At 46.6% G+C, this 15693-nt stretch overlaps 1 protein-coding gene across 1 annotated transcript; it reads left to right on the top strand.

Annotated features, from left to right (window-relative positions):
* The first annotated feature begins 2884 nt into the window (after positions 1 to 2884).
* On the top strand, positions 2885 to 14207 carry ADCYAP1 (adenylate cyclase activating polypeptide 1). Its single transcript, XM_063299151.1, has 5 exons — positions 2885 to 3515; positions 3901 to 4023; positions 8251 to 8388; positions 8971 to 9066; positions 11152 to 14207. The coding sequence occupies exons 2-5, from the start codon at positions 3908 to 3910 to the stop codon at positions 11333 to 11335; spliced, it is 534 nt and encodes a 177-aa protein (XP_063155221.1). The 5' UTR covers positions 2885 to 3515; positions 3901 to 3907; the 3' UTR covers positions 11336 to 14207.
* The last annotated feature ends 1486 nt before the right edge of the window (positions 14208 to 15693 follow it).

Raw genomic sequence — 15693 nt, 5'->3', positions numbered from 1 at the left:
TTTTTTTTCTTCCACTTTAAAATTCTTTTTTCTGTGCACATGAAGCAAAGGTCACTTAAAAATAACTTGAATATCTGTATTCAAGTTATTTTGCATGTTTACTAAATAGGTGTGAAAGGTGAGAGGTCCCCTGTGCAAGCACCAAGTCATGTCTGACCCTTTCGTGGAGTTTTCTTGGCAGACTATACAGCGGGGTGGTTTGCCATTGCTTTCCCCAGTCATCACCTTCCCCAGCAAGCTGGGAACTCATTTTACCGACCTTGGAAGGATGGAAGGCTGAGTCGACCTGAGCCGGGTACCTGAGAATCCAGCTTCCACTGGGATCGATCTCAGGTCGTGGGGAGAGTTTTGGATGCAATACTGCCACCTACCACTTTGCGCCACACGAGGCTCTACAAAATAGGTAGTCTTAGTGTATTCAGTGAGGCTTACTTCCAAATGAGCACATTTAGGACTATGATCTTCATTTAATCATTGTTATTTTTGATTGCATTTTTTTAATGTAAGAGACTTCATTCTGATCTTGATTTTATGCTTTTCTTTTTTATATAAATATTTGTGGACATTTTATGTTGTTAATGTGATTAGAAGTGTTTATATACCCACTTTTCATAAATTATGCTCAGGTTAACTAAAATAATAAGAGATACACCAAAAAGCATGTGCAGTGAAAATTAGATAAGCAAACATAAAAATACAAACAGTATAAACAAATATATTTATTAGCAATATAAATAATTGTATAGTCCAAAGATTTATCCAAACAGGAATGTTTACTGGAGCAGTGAGGATCGCAATGTCAGAAAAGAACTATCTGTATTTGATTTATGAACTTCTGATTAACCCCATTTTTTATTCCAGATACCAGAATAGCACAAGAGTAATGAAATTATTAACTATGAACAATGTTGGTAAGAAAGCACAAACAGGACTGATATTGACTTAAGCCTCTCCAAGAACTTGGTGATGGTGGTGATAACAGACTTTAAAGTTTAGTATTCAGCCATGCAGGTTTTAAATTTCCCACAAGGTGGCAGAGGCAGCCTGCAACAGGTTTTTGGTAGTGAAATGTTCCATGAAGGAATCAATGATTCTGAAAATCTATACAGTACTTTGAGAAGAAAGCTGATTTCTCTAGGACGATGTCACAAGAATTCCACTGATTCTTATCAGAAGAACTTCAAATCTGCATAAAATTTATTTCTTAGTACACTCTTAAGGAAAAAGTATACGATCTTTTGAAACACAAAAATCTTAAACCATCTAAACACAATTAAATTAGAGGGTTGTTTTGGTTGATCTTGTTGTTGTTGTTATTGTTATTATTATTTTACAACTATTGCTACTACTGTTGCATTTCTTTCAGCTACTAGAAAACAGAGGAGTATGTTGTAAGTTCCAAAAGGCCCCTATATGCCCCTGTAAACCATATAACTGAATTAGAAAGTAAAAGCCTGATGGCTAACTTCATTCTTGGTTTTCATCATCTTAAAATGATCGAAAGTGCTTCTCCTACTTTCCTGGGCCAATTCTGTTGAAATTAATCTGGATTTATCCTTTTGAAAGGGAAGCAAATGAGCAATAGCAAATTATTTGATTAAAAATGATCTTTGCCCATAGTTGGTGTCCAGAGATGGTGATCAAGCAATAGATGGTGAAGTCTTGAGGGGTTTCCTGAAGAATTTTCCTGCATTTGACATTTTAAGAAAAACATTTCCCCTTCCAAATCTGTGTGCTTCTTCGGAAAGCTTGCAAACTGCCAACCTGCTTTTGTACAAAAAAAGGATGGATTTTTAAAACTAGCTTTCATACCATTCTAATCATTTTCTTCTTTGTCGTATCTTAGACATTATTATTTCAAACATAGAAAGAACTACTTGTTAAAAGTATTGCATCATGTATTATGACGGAGTAGATAAACAGCATAAAATCTTGTGCAATTTTCTTTAAATCTAAAAGGATGAAACCTATTTCCAGTTTGGAATGCCATATGGAACATATCTTTAAATATTAACAAAACACTTTGAAGAATTTGAAATAAATGTTATTTCAATAAGCCACCTTTACGGACTAGGTGATGAATTTCTAACGTTGCCGTTGCCTGTCAATATCGGAGCTCGGTAAGGCATTCTGCCCCCAGGTCCTTCTTTTGTTTGCCAAAGCCAGTTCAGTACCACGGCGCTTGGACAGCTCCACCAGGGAAGAAACTGTTCTCCCAGAGGGTAATAGATGCACCCACTGGCCAGAAATTGTCAATTGCCTTTCCTAATTAGAAATTTCCCAAGAATCTACGGCTTCAAACAGCTTTCTCCAAACTAATAATGATTACAGCAGGAACAAGGGCAACAACCATCTTTAAAGTATTTAACTGAACCAGTTAAAGGTTTCCAAGATTTTTTGATTCTGTAATCAAGGATCCAGTATCTAGGAACTGCGACAGCAGATCTTCAGTTTAAAAAGAAAGAAGGTCAATTGCTTGGAAGGACATGGTTTTGGGATTTTATTTGGAAGTAAGTTCCATGGAATTCTACCCTCCCCCCGCACCCCGCCTGGCTTTCAGTAAGAAGTGTAGGAGTAAGGGAGCTTTTTTTTTTAAAGTATAATTCAGTGTAATGAAATTCGAGAAAAAAGTTAAATTTGAGAAAGACATTCCATTGGAACTTTAGTTTGAAAGAGCTATGGATGGGGTGGGGGTGGGGAAGTGTAACTTAAAGGGAGTGCTTATGAGAAGCTTATGACTCCTGATCGCATGGACTTGGAGTCGTTCTATTCCTTGAGGAATTGGAGTGGTGACGTCTTTTCTGATTCCGATTATTACGTGACTGCAACAACAAAAATGAAAAGTCATTGGCAAATAAAAATCCGAATGCCACATCAACAGCGAAAGAAAACAAGCTAGACACCCTGCAAGACAACAAAGGAGAGAGAGAGGCTCCTGTTTGCAACCGAGAGCTGTCGATCAGAAAACCAAGTGTGCAAAAGATCTGACAGCTGAGAAGGCGGGTGGATGTCAGCGGCAAACAGTGGAAGGCTTCTCAACTTGGAAGACGCGGAAAGAAGAGCGGAGAAAAAAACGTCGACGCGAACGCCAGAAGCAGCTCCGGGAAGAGAGAAGCTCTGAAGCCTCGGCAGAACGCAGCCAGCTCCTACCTTCAGCTGCCCTGATCCGTTGCGGCTTTTTCCACCTAAAGACCCCGCTCTTCCTCTATTTCCCCCGTTCCCTGTGTCTCCACGCTCCCCGGAAGATTCCACTTTCAGCATTCAAACTTTTTTCTTTTGGTAATTTGAGCGGATCCCCCCCCCCCCCGCTTAAGTTAGGCAGATAACCAGTCGCTCTGCTGTCTATCCCACGCCCCCTCCCTTTCTGCGGTTTCCCTTTTGCCCATCAGAGGACGGAAGACTGAGAAGTAGAGAGAGGCAGCGATGCTTCAAGAGGATTAACTATCGCCGCCGAAACTTCGGAAGAAAGCCTTTGGATCCAACTCAGTCTCGTTCTCACTCTCTCGAGTTGAATGGTAAGGCACACTAGATCAGGTGCGCTGGACTACAACTTTCATCCTGCCGGCCGGGCAGTAGGGGAGTTGTAGTTCAACAGCTCTGGAGGGCACCAGGTTGGGGACAGCTAAGTGAGATGAATGGCTCGTAAATCAGGGAGGGAGGGGAAGGAAGAGGGGAGGGAAAAGGGGACGGGGGAGGCGCGGTCCCAAAGGCGGCTTCCCCTGTTTCTGATGGGCCATGGTGACGGAGTCTCTTCCGTAGTGGGCGAACCCGCGGAAAGGGACCAGGGACCCCAGAAGAGCCCAACTGTGACAGCCGCTCTCCTTCCTTCCTTCCTTCCTTCCTTCCTTCCTTCCTTCCTTCCTTCCTTCCTTCCTTCCTTCCTTCCTTCCTTCCTCCCAGACTGGCGATGTGCAGCAAAGCGCTTCTCGCCCTGCTGGTTTACGGGCTGATTATGCACTGCAGCGTCTATTGCTCACCTGCTGCTGCCGCCGCTGCTGCTGGACTTCAGTACCCCGCGCTGAGGTAAGTGCCTTGTTGTCCCCCCGCGCCCCCAACCCAGAGTCCAGCCTTGGCCGTCGCCGTCCGGCACTCCTTGCTCGTCTCCTCTCTTGCGGCTCGACCGCCTCGCTCGGAGCCGTCCAGGTTAGGGCTCCGTCCAAGGCAACTTCGCCACATCTGGCGAAGGGGGAGGGCGACTGCCGCGGATCTTGGGGGGGTAGGCTGGAGGAATTACGATCGCAGAGGGGCAGACGCCGGGTTCTGTCACTTGCCTGCCCTGCCTCGTGCGGTCCACTGGGGCTTAGATTTAAGGCAGGCCGCCGTCCTTAGTAGCGGGGGAGAACGGACTGGCCAAGAAAACGTGCGGGGTTACAGTATTATGATTGGGGTGTGTGAATGTGCATGTGCGTGTGTGAGAGAGGGAACAAGAAAGCGCGCGTGCGTGCTTGAGTGCATATGCATGTATGTGTGTGCGTGCGCGTTGCTTAATTAATTGCTCAGTGGAAACTCGATCTCTTACATCTTCTCCCAAATTGGCAAGATTTATTCTTCCTCTGTTCTTCCTCCAGAGCAATAATTTTGAGTGGGGAAGGGGAGGAGACCTACTGGGCTAGGCTTTCCTCCCACAGTCTCGTGGGAATCTCTGACTGAAACACGAAGTCAGTAGTTTCCCCTTTTCTGGTTAGCATCCTAAATAATCCTGGAATGGTACTTTCTAGGAGTGTGTTTAGGATAACGGTAGATGAAATGCCTTTGTAAATGTTATCTACAGTTCTTACACCTTTTCTCCAATATGGATAAAAAAAGATAGACATTATTATGAATGCTAGGCATTAATGATGACATGCTTATTCAGAAGTAAGTGCCAGTGATACCATCAGAATTTATTTCTAAATATGGGTATGTACATAATTTCCAGAAATTAGCCTAAAATGTTTAATAAAGATTACTCTTAGATCAGTGTGTTAGCTTGCAGCCTTACAACGAAACTATGTAAATATTTATGTAGATTCAGGACATAATTATACATGTATACAGTAGAACTCCATTCACTTCTAATCTGGAATTTGGCTGCCCATAGCCTATTATTTTGTCTGGCAGGCATTAAACAAGTTACTAGGGGAAGGTATTTGGCTGCAGTTAAAACACTGCAGCATCTACTACATCGCTGATAGTATGAACCAAGGTATGAAATCATATCTAATACACAATGCAAATTATTCCTTCTGTACATGATAGGTTATCAGAGAATTGCCCAACCATCTGATTTACCTGATAAATGCCTATTCATTTCAGTAGGTGTCTGTAAATTGGCTAATCTGGAAACTAAACAGGGTTGATCCTGGTTAGTAATTGGATGGGAGACCACCAGGACATCCCAGGGATGTAGGTTAGACTAGGAAGTTGAAAAGTGTCTTGGAAGAAGGCAGTGGTAAGCAATTTCTGTAACTGGCAATAAAATTGCACGAATGCATTCACCAGGAGCTGAGATGGGCTCATTGGTGTCTTTACTTTTGTAGCAGCCACCATTTTTAAGTCTATGAGATTCAGATTAACTGAAGTGGTCCAGACTGAAGTCAAGCAGTATATGGTGTAGGGCTAAATCTTTTCCAAATGGTGGCATTGGTTGGCTAATGATTTCTATCCGCTGACTTTCTTGTAAGATTTGAAAGACTGGCTAATACAGATTCTCAGAATGGAACCATCTGATCCTCAATGATTTTCAGTTCAGGGGACAGTTAATTTCTGACCTAATTTCCTGTCATTGTAAGGAAATGTAGGAAGACTGTTAGACTCCCCCTTCCCTCCATACATGTAAGTTATTTTTTTTTATCATATAATTTGTTTCTGGAATTCCTAGAAAAAAGCCAATAGGTCTACATCAAAAGATTACATTTCTAAATGCCTTAGTAGGACATGGTTCTGCTACAATAAAACCTTCTAGGACTGTTTTTCAACTATTTCCTTCAAGCCACTTTCTCATTCCCAAATTTTAAATGCATCCGTTTAGCAATAAATTCCAAACAAACAAATAAATGATTCATTTAACATAAATTCACAACATCTGTCGAATAAGAAAACCCCCCACTTATTACTATGAAGATTTAATACCATTAATTTCAAAACTCCGGCTGGTTTGCTGGACTGGCCCCAAAGACGCAAAGAAGGGGTTGGTGCAGAAATCTGGCTGTCGTTAGGTGCCACAAGCTTTTTTCGTACACCCACAGTGGGGTATAAAAGATGGCTGACCTGGTATTCCCCCTGCACCTCCTAATCACAAAGGTTTGGTGACTTTCAAGGATAGGGGAGGACCAAGGCAGTACGGGGCTGAAAAAAAAAATCAAATGAGAGTTTGGGGGAGATTTAATAAGATTTATAGATTTCCTGCACAAAATAAAAAGAAATCGCTATTAGCCACCATGGCTGAATAATGCCTCCTTGTTCAGGGAAGTCTATCTTTAATGGCCAGTAAAGCCCAAATGCATAAAGTTAAGGCTTGGCAAGGGAGAGAATGCGGACCTAGGTAGACTAGGAACATTTTGGAACATCTGCTAAAGCAGCTTTTGTCGAGGAAAGCCGTCCTAAGCGTTGCCTCTTGAGAAAAAGGAGCCCCCGCGCTCTGGCCCCTCCCAGCACTGGGCACTGCAAAGCCCTTTAGGAAAGCTTCAACAAGACGTTGCCGGATTCTAGTCCAGACAAATTGGGAGGCGCGTATGCGCGGGGAAAGAAGGGGGGTTGGGTTTTTTTCCTCCACCAATCCTGAGGACAAAAACAGGCTTTCCCTCCCTCGGGAAAGGGGGAATGAGGCACATTCTTGGCAATCGCAGAAAGAGCGGCCGAACGGCGCAAACTGCGCTCCTGCTCAGACTCCGGGGTTGTCCTGAAACGAACCAGCTTCGTCCGCACCCACCCCGCTCTCGGGGACGGCTATCCGCGCTTGTCCTTCTCTCTCCCCGAACCCCACCTGTATGGGATGGAGTGGGGCGGTGGAAAGCAGCGGCCTGAACCGGGTGAGAGACATTCCTTCCCCCACGTGGCTGGAACGGGGGCCGAGGACTTCTTGGCTCAGAGGGCGCCGGCAGCCTTCAAACGCCTGTATTAGCAGCCGCGAAACACTTGAGGAGCATCTATTATTGGTCGCTCCTGCCAGGACTCCGCCGACGAAAATAACTGCCGGAGACGCACAGTGACCTAAAAACAGGGAAACGGCGGAGGGAACCGGAGGCAGGGGGGCGGGGAGGCTGCAAGAAGGGGAAGCGGGGAAGGAGGAAAGGGTCCTGGGTCCGTGTGTGGATGCACTAAAGGGGGTGAATACAGCAGGGAAGCAAGCTCTTTGACACTGGTAACGAAGCAGGCGGCCGTTCACTTGTGCCCCCCAGCCAATGATTTCGGTGCTGGGGGACTGCGTCTGTCAACTCCGCCTCGCCAAGAAACGCGCAGAGGCGCCCGAGGGAGCTTTGCCACAGGAGGCTGATGGACAGAAGGGAGCAGCCTTGCTTCTCAGAAGGTGCGAGTCCGCCAGGAGCAGCCACGTTGTCTGCCTTTCTTTGTTCCGCGGCTGGCTTTGGTGTTACAGGCCAGCCGGCTGGAGCCACCTGCCTCCGTTGCCCTCCTAGTTCCAGGACTGGTGCCCGAGGCCCAGCTTCCTCCTTTCCGGACTTCCATTGTCCTGGGGGATTGTGAAATACACCCGCAAGTCAAGCGAAGGCAGCGCGTGTCAGCGGGTATCTGGGTGGGGAGACGAGCCAGGCGGCTTTGGACTTGAGGGAAAACCTGTCCCTACCCCCGAAAGCGCGTTGGTCTCTCAGACCCGCCTTTGTCCCTTTGCAAAACGGGCCTCTTGCCAGACTGAAAGGGGAAGAGGTGATCCAAGGTGCTGGCCTAGGGAGAGAGGCTTGCTCAGGGTTAGGCAGAGTTGAAGCAGCCTTCCTACCCCGGGGCCTTCTTCTCAAAAGCTGGGGCACCCCTCCCAGAACTGGCAGGACTACCGCATGCAAATTCCCAGCTTGCACAGGGAACTGTCATTCCACACATCTGGAGGTTGCCGGAACAGGAAACGGGGCTTCTGGAGCAGCCAGCAGGTGGGTAACAGGGATCGTGGTGCCCTTCTCTCTTTCTCCGAGAAACACCCCTCTTGACCAGGCAGAGGAGGCGGGTGGGCGCTCGCCTGCTCCGACCGGTCCCCTTCCCAAACTACCCCTCCCTGCAGCCCCAAATTAAGGCGGCGCTTGTGCGTCTGTTCTCCTTCAGTAGGCTGCAAGATGAAATGTATGATGAAGAGGGCAACACTCTTTCGGACTATGCCTTTGACAGCGAACCCCTCAGTATAGCCGACCCTTCCTCCATGCTGGACGACGTGTACACTTTGTATTACCCGCCGGAAAAAAGGTGATTTGATATTGCATTCACACATTCTGAAAGAGGCTGTAAGCCAGAGAGCCTGGGCGCAATTCTCCAGGACTGGTGGTGGCACTTGCATCCGAATACATATCTGTGGGTGTGGTGGGTGGATTTCCCCTGCGCTTCCCAGCTTTGTCTCGGAGGAGGGGGACAAGAGAGCCAAGTTAACCAGAGGCAGCCCACAGATGAAGGCGGGGGGGGGGGGCAATACAGTAAAGCAGACAGAATCAGACTTACCTTTCCTCCCCCACCCTGGAAAAGTGAGGAACGGGAGTCGGCAGCCATCAGCTTACTTGTCCATCCTTTGAAGTAGACAAGACTGCGGGCTGGGTGCGGGGGAGAGGCAGCTGGTCCTGACAGCTAGACGCTGTTGCCAAGATAGGTGTGGCCCGCCCGATCTCCCCGGGGGATACCAAGTAGAAGTAGCAGCCAGGCTGATGCCGGCGCCCACCCGGGGCTTTCCCTGCTGCTCGGTCTTTCCCAGGGGGGATGTCCATGGGAATGGGACAATCAGCACTGCTTGTTGCCTATTTTACTTTAATCTGTGCTTTTTCCCCTTTTCCCTTTCAGGCATGCCGATGGGATATTTAATAAAGCCTATAGAAAAGTGCTGGGCCAGTTATCTGCAAGGAAGTATCTGCATTCTCTGATGGCCAAGAGGGTGGGGTAAGATGTCTTCTCTTGTCCGCAGATTCTTGTTTATTTGTGCTTGCGTTAGAAAGCAAAGCAATCTGCTTTTAAATAAACAAGACTTAATTATACCCCCACCTTGGGGCAGCCAAATGTATTAAACAGCCTTAAAATACTACTAGATGCTCAGTAGTAGATCTCTCCCTCCTCAAGATGTGCACTTTAAGCAATAGGGACTTCCTGTCCACTGGGTATGTGCTTGAATTTCCTGTAGTCCCATGCCTTTGGTGCAAGAAAATGAATGGAATTCCTTTTGCATCAGAGTACAGAGTGAGTATGCACTACTCACATCCCTTCATTCATATAAATGAATTTCAGATTGAGTTGCCAGCCTCTTAGCTGGCCTGTGATCCAATAGCTTGATTCATCGTGGTGGCTATTGTACAATATGCAAGACTTGGGACTGTAGGGTTGTGATCCTAAATTTGTTTTCATGGAAGTAAATTACCCTCATTTGGTCACAGTGGGACTTCTTTCTGGATAAATCTGATAGGAGTTCTGATCTGGATGCAAAACCCAGATCCCGTGTATAATATTGCTTCATTGGTAGTAACCTCCTTGTTCTTCTTCTCTACAAACACAGCCAAAGTCTGGGTGCAAAATTCAGAATGATAATCCTTAAAAACTCCCCACAACCCTGTATTGTTATGCTTGGGGTTCCAATCTAACTATTGTTAGTGTGCAATCTATTGTCTGTGTATTCTGGAGAGGTCTTTAAAATCAGTTGGGCTGAACCCCCTAGAGAAGTGGGTTTCTCTGATTTACAACTCTGAATTGTGCCACTATTATTCTTAAATGCTGTTTAATGTGATACTGTTGGTATCACCCCTTCAGCCTGACTGCATGAAAAGCTCAGCTGATAAAAGCCTCAGTTACTGTACACTTCAGTCCTTTTTGGATGCTGCTCCTGCTGCCCCAACCTAATCCAGGATGAATCAATGCTAAAGGTCTCTTAGAGGAAAAAAATATCCTATTTCCATTGATCCAGGTACAGCTCTATCAAGGATTTTGTGGTGCGAGAATTAAAAGGACAGGACAAGAGAAAGACTTGGGAATAGTACCTCCCAGTCTTGGTGATTTGAAATCAAATATCATAATGAAATCAAATGATGATGAAATCAAATATCACATGCATGCGTGACTGTACCTATCAGCAGAAGGCAACATTTTAATAAAGCAGGGTGGTGGTGGTGGGGTGGATTACACAATTTCTTCATGAATAATGCAGAACATGATGAGCTGGTCTCCTGACTGTCGGCTTGCATTATGATCAGTCTTCAACTTCTGCAGCATGTTTAGAGAAAGCCTTTGTTTCCCCTTCAAGGAAGAGCCTACCACTGATTCCTCTCTGTTCCCACCCATGGTCTACATGTTGTTTTAGCTGTTAACCAATCAACCAACCACATAAAGAAGAACAAAAACAACCCTACAAATTCCACCCAGGCCAAATTCTTTTGGATATGTTTGAGTGAAGAAGATAAGACAAATAATGATTGGAAAAACCCATGGTTTATTAAAAAGGAAAAAGAAAATGGGAGAGATCGAGGCAGGCAAACATTCTGGGAGGAGGTTGGGGCACTTGGTCTGGAATTAAGGAGGGGGAGTGATGATCCACAGCATTGCCACCTAAAATGCAAAGAAATCAGACTAATCAAAGGTTAAAAGGATCTTGTTAATAAAGGAAGCAAAGAGTTCAAGGACCCGTTTAAACCAGTATTTCTCAACCTTGGCAACTTTAAGATGTGTGGATGTCAACTCCCAGAATTCCCCAGCCAGCTGGCTGGGGAATTCTGGGAGTTGACATCCACACATCTTAAAGTTGCCAAGGTTGAGAAACACTGGTGAACAATTGGCACACGTGTGAAAAATCCAGCTGTTGGGATCTTAGTAACTCCCATTCCCAGTGAAACTGAGATGTTCCCATCCGGCCTGCCTGCCAGCCATGCATTTTTCTCCTTCCTTCCCCCACCCCCCAGAGACTTAGCTTCTGCTCCTGGTGGTGTGCCTGAAAACCCCAATGTTGCACCAACCATGTTCTGCTCTGTTTCCTTTGCCTTGCAGCGGGACCAGCAGCCTGGAGGACGACTCGGAGCCACTTTCAAAAAGGCACTCGGATGGCATATTCACAGACAGCTACAGCCGCTACCGAAAACAAATGGCTGTCAAGAAATACTTGGCAGCAGTCCTGGGTAAAAGGTATAAACAAAGAGTTAAAAACAAAGGACGGCGAGTAGCTTATTTGTAGCAATGAGCTCCCAACCACTCCTGTGTATACAAGAGCCCCCTGGGGAAAAATGTCTGAGAGAGGACCCCCCCTCCCCCAAAGTCATTTCCAAACTGACTGATCAATCACCACTCTCCTATGTTATCCAAACATGTATTTATGTATGAAGTAAAGCCATTAAATGACTATTTTGATAATAATATTGTTTTTCTTTTGTACAAAAATATTAAATTAAGAGTAAGCACTAGAGAAACGCACAGATCTACTTTGTGGACCAACCCTTAAATAAATAGATATAAAATAATCAATAAAAGCATAAATATTAGGATGAGAAAGCATCAGTGATAGAGCTTTCCCCAACCAGATCCCCTTTAGATGTGCTGGATTACAATTCCTATCATCCCCAGCCATCTACCTTCCTATTTGAAGGTAGTGATTTGGGTGAAAGTCTGGATCAGTGAATAGACTGGACTAATGGTCCTTTAGTGGTTAGCATTGCACAAGAGAATGAGGGCATTCCTCTAAGCTGTTTTATGTTTTTTATATAAAATAGGAGAGAGAGAGAGAAAGAGGGAGACAATCATTCATTTGAATGATTCCTATTTTTGTAATGGAAAATAAAGGAAAGTATTTTTATTCATGACAGGGTTGAAGGAGTAACTATTCTCCATTTGCTATTGTACACTGACAAAAACACCCTATTCCAAGGGGATTATGATGCTCTTGAGCAGAGAGCATCTCTGGCCCCGGTAAGTCTCTTCCCAGGCTCCTTTAAAAAGGACCTCCGCCGTTCCCCCCTCCCCCTGCCGCCGTCTCCCCATCTCAGGCTAGAGAAGGCGTCGCTCTCCTTCCCTGACCTCTTCCTACGAATCGGTCTGCCCCCACCGTTCTCCCCCCCCCCGCACGAAGAGTGGGCTTACTCAGGGCTGCGCAATGTGCAGCACGAACCCGCCTGCTGCCCTCTAGTCTTTCTTTGACCCTCCCACTCAGTAGATCCTCCCGCTCCTTCGAAACTATAGGCGAACTAGACATTCCGGTGTGCTTAAAGATTTAGGACTCAGTACAGTACTGCAGCTGCTCCCGTTCAGTCAGTAAGAGAAAATGCCCCCGCGCGCATTTCCGGGGAAGTATAGGGTGGGGGAAGCCCTTCCCCCGAACCGTACAGCACGGGTTGGTTTGTAAGTGTGTCTGCACACACCCATTCTATTTTCTTTTCTAGAAACAGCGATCGAAGTCAGAAAGCTTCCCTTAAGGGACGGAATAAGTACCTCTTCCTCAGTTCTTCTGAGTTTGGGTTGACGCAATCCAGACTCCGAGTTAAACACAACCCCCCCTCCCCCAAATTGGTTCCCTCACTGCCGCGCAATGGGGCGGTAGAGTGGACGGTACCACTTCAGGTAGGGCTGGGAGGGGCAGAAAGAAAAGCTCTGCCACTAGAAAACCAGTTCATCAGGGAGATGGAATCCAGACGAGACTGTCCGCCTTGCTAGACTCGTTTTCTAGTGACGCACGAAATAATCCGAGAGGGCACCCCAAAATTCGCACCTGCGATCTGACGTGGTATCTCCCACGCCGGTTCGAGCCCCGCCCCAGAGATCGAGGGCCACCGCGCGCTACAAAGGATCCCGTGCACCTCTCCAGTGCTGCCCAGGCGCCCCCGCATCTTGTTCTATTGGCCGGCCTTTTCTCTTTGGAATCGCCCGCTCCGGGCCTGGCCGGGGGGAGCCACGTTTTCCGCCTTCGGTGTTCCCCGTAGATTTTACGCATCTCTTCCCTCTTGGCCTCTCTCGCAATGTTGTGTTTTCCATCCGGGTCATTTCAGTTTGTTTTGGCTTGAAAACAACAACGAACAAATTATATTGTGAACGCCACAGGCATTTTTGAGTTTTGTTATGACGCGAGCTCTAACTGTAAGACCGTTTCAGGCCCCCTTCCCTGTTGTAGCGACTATATATCTATACTACTAAATACGCACTATTACGAAGAAGGTTCTTTTAAATATATATATTTTAATTCTTTTGGTTCCTTGTTGATTTATTGAGTTTGGAGGTTTAAAATGTATTTTTCTACATCATGGCTTTAACCGCTTAGTAAAATTTATTTCATACAATCAACTTTTGTCATATTAGAATGTGTAGTGTCCATCTGCGCTTCAGTTTCTGATACGTATCAATCATCTTTCTGTATGGACGGGGATTTGGAACTGTGATGGGGAGATGGGCGAAGGGTGGGGGCGGAATGGAGGCTATTCAAATGGACCTGGAAGGTACTTATTCTCTCCCCCCACTCCAGGGCATGAACAGCTAAATTTATCCCCCGATTCAGTTGACAGAATTTGGATTTAATCCGATAAAGGTCCGCTGCGATCAAAAAGCTTAAAGCTGCTCTCTCAAACTCTATTGGAACCAGGCTAACCCCCTCTTCATTCGCCTATCTAGACCTATGGCGGGCCTGCGCACAACGCCACTCACAGGTATGAATGAACCGAAGTCATCCAAACGACTAGGAAAACAAGCAGTAAAACCAATCGTTTTGTTTCCACTTAAATCAAGGGCGCTTGGCTTTTTAAATAACAGCGCGATCTTCAGCATAAACAAGAAGTTTGCGGCACCTTCAGCACCAACGACGGCATTCGTTAGTATTTAAGGTGTCGCAAGACCTTTGCTGGTTTCAAATGACAGATTAACATGGCCTTCCCTCTGGAAAACCTTCATACTTTCCCAGGAGAATTTCCTATTCATTTCAAAGGGAAAGATTTCCGATTTAAAAGAATTCTTCAAATTATTCCCTTTAAGTTGGGTATTCACCTTGGTGTATTGGTGTTAAACCACTTCTGTAAGATTGCTTTGGATTGATTGAATTGTGGCTTAGGGCCGTCAGAACGGATAGAAATTAAGAACCGGATATGAATCTTGTGATGTCCTCATCCCTTTTTTTTCTTTGATTGAAAGATGGGTTTAAAGCTTGCGGATTTTTTTTCCGAAACAGGAGTGGTAAGGAGGACGCTAGTTGCAAGATATGCCCCCCTCCCCGCCCCGCACCGCACACTTAATAAGTCTGGCTGTATCTCCAGCCACTTACAACGGAGTTCCTCAGCTGTGATTTCAAACAGCTTAATACGTTCGGGCTCCTCCATCGCGTCCGAGAGATCGCCTTCCTTGTTTACAAAGTGTAACCGCTTCACCTGTTTTGCTTCTAGTTATAAGGCATAAACGAGTAACCACAACACGTTCTCTTAAAGTGCATGTAATTTTTTAAAACATTCTCCTTCCAAAGGTGATCTTGAAAGACCAGTGAGTGGAACCTTAGTCTGAACTGACCCCTCCGCTTGCTTCTACCCAGATAGCCCGTCCCGTAGGAATCGCTAGCTGTCCGCCTCCGTCGGCGGGGTCCCTCCGTCGAAACTGGGCTGAAAGTTCGGGAGCTTGGCACCCTGATCCGAAAGACAGCGCCGGGACCCCTGCAACGAACGCGATCAACGCTCCTGGGGCACCCGGTGGGAAGGGACTGGAGCAGGTGCCACGGGGCTTGGAGAAACAGGCCAGGCTTTAAAGCTCGGCGTAGCCTCGGCTTTGCAAGCCCCTCCCGGTCACAACAGGGAATTGCCCCCTCCCCAGCCAGGGCCCCGAGCACGGTACTGCAGCCAGGCGGGGTGGGCGGCTTTCCTTGGGGCTCGACGGGGGCCGGCTGCAGCCCGCGGGCCTTAGATCGGAGGACGGAGCGGGGGCTGAGCGCAACCTCCCCGGAGTTTCGCCCTCCCTTCAGGCCATGTGCTATAGGATGCAACTTTCCGTGCCTTCCCTTCGCCTTTTAAAATCGCCACGAGATCACAGATGGCTATTTAGTGGCCCTACAATGCTGCAAGACATCCGCTTGCCTTTTTTCCCCCTTTTTTCTCCCCCCCGCTCCCCTTTAACTGTTGGGTTGAATTCCTCGCGAGCTGCTTCTCTGATGATAACAACGGGCAGAACTTTTCCTGCCGCGCGTGGTCTTTTTTTTAATGTGTGTCCGTGTGTCTGTGCCGTGTGCGCGCGCGCGTCACACGCTCGGTGCGGAGACGGCAACCCTCGGGTTCTGCTTGCGACGCGCTCGTAGCCGTCAGCTTCGCCCCGCCAGTCAGTGGGCTAGTTAGTTGCAGCCAGTCCGCCGGGGCAACGTTTTTCCACCCGGCCAGTGATCGTCTGTTTGTAGAATAGCTACCGCCAAGAGCCTTAAATCCAGTGGATCCCCTTTGGAAATCCAGTGATCACTGAGGTTAGATGTCAGTCTTTTGGAAATATTTATATCTTTATCTATATATCTATTTTTTCTTCTCTTTTTCTGTGTAGCAACTTGAGTATCACAAAAGCACTGCGGCAAGAACAAAAAATATCGTTATA

This window comes from Candoia aspera, chromosome 3 (genome assembly GCF_035149785.1).
Source record: "Candoia aspera isolate rCanAsp1 chromosome 3, rCanAsp1.hap2, whole genome shotgun sequence".
NCBI lineage: Eukaryota > Metazoa > Chordata > Lepidosauria > Squamata > Boidae > Candoia > Candoia aspera.
This window is presented reverse-complemented; position numbering and strand designations above follow the sequence as displayed.

Bases quoted from the DNA above. Each gene is read 5' to 3' on its own strand.
- ADCYAP1 (XM_063299151.1), top strand. From the start codon at position 3,908: ATGTGCAGCAAAGCGCTTCTCGCCCTGCTGGTTTACGGGCTGATTATG. The intron at 4,024-8,250 runs GTAAGTGCCTTG...GTTCTCCTTCAG, and splicing joins CTTCAGTACCCCGCGCTGAG to TAGGCTGCAAGATGAAATGT. The intron at 8,389-8,970 runs GTGATTTGATAT...TTTCCCTTTCAG, and splicing joins TATTACCCGCCGGAAAAAAG to GCATGCCGATGGGATATTTA.